The following is a 6,699-nucleotide window of genomic DNA, read 5'->3' as shown; positions in this document are numbered from 1 at the left end:
CCTGTCTCACTCTCTTTGTTATCTCTTTCTTTCTTCCACTTTCCTTCTCCCTCTGCTTGACAAATAAAATGGTAGGGAGTTTCATTGCTTCTACCTGGGGCTCATATCAGGGACTTTTAACATGAAAAATGGTTTTTTTGGTCCAAAAAAAAGCCTCCTGTGAAGGAAAGGGGAGCTGCTATTTTGACTGCAATTTTCCTAAAGGCATCCAGGAAAGCACCAGAAATCTAAACCCCCGCCGTCTCATTTTTCAAAATCAAAAGAATTTGTCTTGGGAACATGATTTGGCTTAAGGTTTTGGCTAGAAAAGCCAGCATGTGGGGCTGTAATATTGCCAGACGAGGCAGGAAACAAAGAGAACGCCGTTTTCTGAGTGTCAAACCGCCAGCCATGAGCTCAGCCTGGAGCCGAGCGGCACGCGGCGGCCTCCTTCCTCATCCCTCCTTTTCCTCTCCTTTATTCAGGGATTGCGGAAAGATGAGGGCCTGGATTTTCTTCCTTCTCTGCCTGGCAGGCAAAGCCCTGGCAGCTCCGGTAAGTACGGGAGACAACGGAGCCTCTCTGCTCTCAGGGGTTGTCCACCCAGCGCATCTGATGGGGATTTTCTTTTATAACGAATAAATCCCAGAGGGATGGGGGGCAGCAAGGGGAGAGAAAACCCAAGGGTGGCCCTGCCATCTGCCTGGTGGGTCATCCGCCTTGGGACAATCCTCCTCTCGGGCCCCGGCTCATGGTCCTTTTCCCCCACAGCAAGAGGCTCTGCCCGATGAGACAGAGGTCATCGAAGACCCCACCACAGAGGTAGGTGACCCTGCTCCTCCTCCTCACCCATCCCTTGTAGCACCCACTGCTCTGGGAAGAGCACCTCTGAAGCATGGGGGAGCAGGGGCAACAGGGCTGCTCTGTTCCCCCAGGAATGGGGCCCAGCTCTTTGCGCACCCCCACCTGAAACACTGACCCCTTTTGCAGGAGCCCGTGGGGGCTAACCCTGTCCAGGTGGAGGTGGGAGAGTTCGAGGAACCCACAGAAGATGTAGAGGAGATTGTTGCGGAGAGTAAGTCGCTCTTCCCCGCTCTCCAGCAGGCAGAGACATCGTCCCTTCCCTGAGCAGACGGGCTTCAGCCACCCCAAACAGAGAGGGACTTCTTTGGGAAGGGCTGTAGCACAAGGACAATGCCAACCTAGATGCACACTTAAAAGCAAAAGAGGTGCACGGCCTCTTTCCAGCACTGGATTCTCTGTGAGCCCTTTTTTTTTTTTTTGCAACAGAAAAGCCGTTGCATTGTGTGGCTACAGAAAGAAGCCCAGAATTAGCCCAAAGGCTAATGTGGAAACCCTCACACCTTCCCAGTGCAGGAAGAGATGCTTGGGGCTGTCCCTGGTGAAGTCTCTGTCTTGCCTGTGGGCTGCGATGCCCCGGGCAGCTGGTGGGAGGTGGGGATGGGGCAGGCTCTGACTTTGCTCCCTGCCCTCTTCCAGACCCCTGCCAGAACCACCACTGCAAGCACGGCAAGGTGTGCGAGGTGGATGACAACAACTCACCCATGTGTGTGTGCCAGGACCCCTCCAGCTGCCCAGCCACTGCCGGCGTCTTCGAGAAGGTGAGGGCAGAAGCTGCTTGATGGACCGGAGCTGGGAGGGACCTCACCTGGCACATTGCCAGAGATGGTGGGGGAGACAGTCAGAGTCAGGGTGGCAGGTCCCCATCTGGCCTCAGCCAGTAGTGATCAAGAAGCCATTACCCACCCCAGGAGACAAGTTAAACAGCTCATTTGAAGGCTCTCCCTGCTGACCCCACAGCAGGGCCGAGCTTCACTGTCCCTCACGCAGCATCTCCCCATCCCACACAGGTCTGCGGCACCGACAACAAGACCTACGACTCCTCCTGCCATTTCTTTGCCACCAAGTGCACCTTGGAGGGAACCAAGAAGGGACACAAGCTGCACCTGGACTACATTGGGCCTTGCAAATGTAAGTAGAGCCATTCACTTAGACCACAGCCCCCTTGCCCATGGGCTGAGGGAGACCAAAGGTCCAGGCAGATGCAGGGCTGAAGTGGGAGGACACTGGGGCTGTGTTTCGGGAGTCTGGGGCTGCATGTCCTGGCACTGCACTGACCACCCTGTGTGGCTTCCAGTCATCCCTGCCTGCCTGGACACAGAGCTGACCGAGTTCCCCCTGCGCATGCGGGACTGGCTCAAGAACGTGCTGATCACCCTGTACGAGCGCGATGAGGACAACAACCTGCTGACCGAGAAGCAGAAGCTCAAGGTGAGGGATTGGTGAGGGAGCCTGGGAGCTGACCCCACCAGCAGAGCCCAGCAGATATGAGGACTCCATCCAGAATGACCTGTGGGCAGCCAATGTAAAGACCCTACTGAGGTCCCCCCTTGCACCTCATTCTCCTGCTGACAAGGTCTCCCTGGCTTCTCCTACAACAGGTGAAGAAGATCCATGAGAATGAGAAGCGCCTGGAGGCCGGTGACCACACTGTGGAGCTGCTGGCCCGTGACTTTGAGAAGAACTACAACATGTACATCTTCCCTGTGCACTGGCAGTTCGGGCAGCTGGACCAGCACCCCATTGATGGGTGAGTGTCAGCAGAGCAGGACAGGGACCCCTGCCAGGAGCCATTCCTGCCCAAGGATGAGGGTGATTTTGGTGGCAAAAAGTTTCAAGGCTGGAAATGTGACACCAGTGGGTGGCTGCCGGCAGAAGCACAGCCCTGTGTAGGGACAACCCCTGCACACATCTGGGGCAAACCAGGCTGGGGTAGAGGCAGTTCTGTCTTCTGTAAACAGCTCTTCTGCAGGAAGAGGGGCCTCTCCCAGCCCCAGCTGCTCCCACCTCCCTCGGGTGCGGAGTTTCTGTCTTCTCAGATTTACTGTCGCATGATAGTGCCCTAAAATATCTTAGCCCAAAGGAGCCGGGATAACTTCAACAGCTGAAACAGCAGCTGCTGGCTTAGCTGTGAGCTGGAGACGGGTGCAAGAGCGATCACGCACACAGATCCATGGGGTGGGGACGGCTGGTGAGGACCCCCAGCTGCTGGCTACTTTGTGACCAGCACAGCTTGTTGCACAAGCGGACACCAGTCCTTGACCTTCATGACACTGGAAGGGCACCGGGACACCACTCAAACCAGACAGAGAGCCGGGGCCAGCGTCTTGCCCCACGCTGGCCCCCGTCCCCAGCAAAGCATCTCCGCCCTGGGGGAAGGGCGGCTGGCACTGGCGGGCAGCACGTTGACGGTGCGGTCCCCTCGGCAGGTACCTGTCCCACACTGAGCTGGCCCCGCTCCGTGCCCCCCTCATCCCCATGGAGCACTGCACCACCCGCTTCTTTGAGGCTTGCGACCTGGACAACGACAAGTACATCGCTCTGGAGGAGTGGGCCAGCTGCTTCGGCATTAAGGAGCGTAAGTACTGAGTAGGGAAGGAGCAGGGGTGGAGGGGACGCCGAAAAGCACCCCCAAAGCATCCTCACTCAGGATGAAGCAAAGCATCACAGCCAGTGAGGGAGGGGGGATGGCAGGAGCAGCAGGACACCGGCAGCATCCGCCTCCTAACCTCGTCTCTCTCTTTTCCTTCCACAGAGGACATAGACAAGGATCTTGTGATCTAAAGCCCCAGCTTCCTCCTCTGCTGCCAACTTTGTCTTGTTTTAACCTTCCCACTTCCTTTGGTTTTTAAACCGCTTTTGTTTTGTTTTGTTTTTCCCTGGGAACAAGGTGCTAATATAGATCTAAACATACGTAGTAACGGTGCTAAGAGAAATAACAGTCCTCGTTCATAGCCCAATCTATTACCACTAGATTACTCACTTGGCTGTTTCCACACGCTCTTACCAGCCTTTTCTCTCTCCGACGTGTCTTTACCACGGACCGACCCTGTACCTGTCCTAAATATCCGCTCCATCTCCATATCCGCTCTCGGATCGACTTCTCTTAACTTCTTACTAACAGCATGTTCTTGGACACGTCAGTGTAGACGCAAAGACCTCTCAGCTGATCCACCACCCCCGTGAGAGATCGCCAGCGAGGGAAGGCAGAGCTGGAGGATGTAGGAGGATTGGGCTTTTGGAGCAGAGCAGCTGCGGGTGACATTGCGGTCACCCAGCTCGTGGTAGGGGGGATGGAGAGGGGTGAGAAAGACGCAGAGTGGCAGGATTTCATTTCCCTTTTTTTTTTTTCCCATTCATTCCCAGAGCTTGAATTTAACAATCATTGGGCACAAAAACCACAAAAAAAAAAAAGGGCTGATCAAACGAACGAATAGGAAAGCGCACAAAAATTCAAACAAATCTGACGAAACGCATCCCATCCTGTAAAAAATCCTCAAAAAATAAAGGTTTGAAAGTGCTGCGTGCTTTACCCGTACTCGACGATCGTTCTGCTGTTGTGTTTTCTGGGCTGCAAAGGGAGATGGGGTGCGGCCGCCTGTTCCCTGGGACTGACCTTGCTGGTGTGATTCTGCTGTGTCTGAGATCAAGCTCATCACTGTGCCCTTGAGCGCTTCCCACCTCGGCCTTGGTCCTGCTTAAATTCCAGCCCTGTGCTCCCAGGGAAGCTGCATCAGGCTTGGAAGGGACATTTCTGCTCAGAAAGAGGCATGCTTGCCATGCGCTTGAGGGAAAGGCTGTATTATTTTTTTCCTGTTGTGGATTTTGGTGTTTAAGGGATGGGCAGGAGGGAAGGGAGAAGGTATTTGGATTTTGCTTTATAGAGGGGATCCTGACAGGAGCGAAGGGATGGTTAAGTCTCACAGGCTGAGAACTCTTTTTTTACCTCCAAATGTTCCCTGTGCCTTATATTATTAAATTCCTGCCACAGTGTGAGCAACCTGATGAGTCTCTGTAATAAAAAAATACTGATTTGAAACACTAACAATAAAACGAGCTTGCAATGTTCCTCTGTTTCACCTCATCCCAATGAGGGGGATTGCACACGCATTGCCAACCCCATGCACGTGTTCAGGGTGCCACCCACGCACCCCAGCCCAGGGAAACGTCTGGTCCAAGGTAAGCTGAAGTGTTTCTGCCAGTCACAGCTCGTCATTGTGCTGTAAACGGGCTCATTGGGGGATATCGGACGGGTAACGCATGGGCAGATGGAGCTGGAGCGATGGAGGCAGACAAGGTCCCTGCAGCAGCCAGCACAGACACCTGTGTGGCTCTAAGGCCGGTGCTTTCATGAGCAATAAAATCCCTGGGAAAGGCAAAAAGGCACAACAGCAGAAAAATAAACACCACCATTTTCACGGGCTAAAAATACCCCTGTTGCGAGAGCTCTGGCTAAGCTGTGTGTCCCCTGTGAACAGCCCCTCGCTGGATGTGCTGCGCTCCAGGCACGGCTGTAGGGTCAGATCCTGCACAGGGTCTGCAGAGCGTCCCATTGGGGACGGTCGCTTTGCAGGTGCTTTGCTGAGCTGTTTGAACCCAGTGGGAGAGCCGATGCCTGGAGGGACCAGGTGAAGGATTTTCACCCCTGCCTCAAACCCCAGGGCTCGTTCCACCCGGCCACGCTGCTCCCCAGAGTCGTGAGCCAGAGGGGGGTTTGTCGATGGAGACACACCAAATGCCTCCCCACCGCAGGGGCTGCCACCGTGATTTGGCAGGCCTGGCATAGGGAGGGGCACCACTGCCCACCACCTCCACCTGCAAGATCCAGATGGCTGCAGCAGCCGTCAGCTGCCGAACCACCTCCGGGCCAGGAGAGCTGGTGAGAGAGGATTTGGGGGAGGGGGGGGGGGGAGGGGGGGAAGGACAAGAAGACAGGTGGGGACCAGAGGAGATGAACCATCCTGTGCAAACCTGCTTTCCAGTCGCTCCCCCTCAGCCAGAAACTCCTGCTCACACCCCTCTGCCAAGATGCAGCCGCATTCCTTCCAGCTCCAGCCCTCCCCGCCAGCACCACCAGACAGACATGGGCAGCTTTGCTGCCGTGCAAGGGAAGGTTTTCCAGCCCTCCTCTCCTCTGCCTTCCCCTCTTGGGTAAGAATCGGCTCCAAATCACAGGAAGCTCAGGAAAGTCAGCAGGCTCCACCAGGAAAGCCGGTTGTCACGGCTGAAGGGATCCATCTCTAAGGGCATGTCCCATCCCAGGGGGCAATACTCCTGTCCCCGCAGTCTGGAAAAGCCCAAAGGACTCAACTCAGTGCTGCTACAAGCACAGCTGTCCTGGCTTCAGCTGAGCATCAAAGTGAGCTCAGGAGGTTGCAGCTGGATGTCCCTTAACCCTTCAAAGTTCACAGCCTGAAGTATCAAGTTGCTGGAATTTCACTGCCTTGAGGCAAATGCCATCCGTGGGGTTACGTCAGGACTTGAGGAATAAGCTGGCCTTTCTGAGCTCTCAGACCCAGACGGTCAGCAAGGGTGGAACAGAACAGCGCTTTTCCTGTTACAGCCGAAATCCAGCCTTCCCGTGCCTGCGCAGAGCAAAGAAACTCGCCTGTACTTTCCAAGTGGAAATTCTCCCTGTGGTTAGTGCTGACTGAGGACACAGTTTGCAAACTTGAAAAAAAAAAAAGAAAATAGAAAAATAACTGAGAGATCTGGGTCCAAAACCAGCCTGAGACATGCACAATCTGACCCGAGTGCATTCGCAGGCCGAGGTGGTTAATTGTGCTGTAGTTGCTCAGGGCAGCACCGCAGAGCAGCTCGAAGAGCTTCATCCTGCATTTAGCAGAGGAAAGATGGGAA

At 54.9% G+C, this 6,699-nt stretch overlaps 1 protein-coding gene across 2 annotated transcripts; it reads left to right on the top strand.

Moving 5' to 3' along the window:
* The first annotated feature begins 477 nt into the window (after nucleotides 1–477).
* Nucleotides 478–3,624, top strand: SPARC (secreted protein acidic and cysteine rich). Of its 2 annotated transcripts, none has more exons than XM_009986177.2 (9): nucleotides 478–534; nucleotides 751–801; nucleotides 970–1,054; nucleotides 1,480–1,601; nucleotides 1,851–1,971; nucleotides 2,138–2,271; nucleotides 2,442–2,590; nucleotides 3,270–3,418; nucleotides 3,596–3,624. In XM_009986177.2, exons 1-9 carry the CDS (start codon nucleotides 478–480, stop codon nucleotides 3,622–3,624), a joined length of 897 nt encoding a protein of 298 aa, XP_009984479.1. The 2 variants fall into 2 exon arrangements, with proteins under 2 accessions (XP_009984479.1, XP_009984478.1); XM_009986176.2 differs by having other exon boundaries at nucleotides 751–813; nucleotides 973–1,054.
* Nucleotides 3,625–6,699: the final 3,075 nt, after the last annotated feature.

Source organism: Tauraco erythrolophus, chromosome 16 (assembly GCF_009769465.1).
Source record: "Tauraco erythrolophus isolate bTauEry1 chromosome 16, bTauEry1.pri, whole genome shotgun sequence".
NCBI lineage: Eukaryota > Metazoa > Chordata > Aves > Musophagiformes > Musophagidae > Tauraco > Tauraco erythrolophus.
Note: the sequence above shows the minus strand (reverse complement) of the source record. Positions and strands in the feature narration are given on the sequence as shown.

What these genes read in the sequence shown, in the direction of transcription:
- SPARC (XM_009986176.2), top strand. Translation starts at nt 478, where the DNA reads ATGAGGGCCTGGATTTTCTTCCTTCTCTGCCTGGCAGGCAAAGCCCTG. An exon ending in CCGAGAAGCAGAAGCTCAAG is followed by an intron (nt 2,272 to 2,441) that starts GTGAGGGATTGG and finishes CTCCTACAACAG; the next exon opens with GTGAAGAAGATCCATGAGAA. An exon ending in CTGCTTCGGCATTAAGGAGC is followed by an intron (nt 3,419 to 3,595) that starts GTAAGTACTGAG and finishes TTCCTTCCACAG; the next exon opens with AGGACATAGACAAGGATCTT.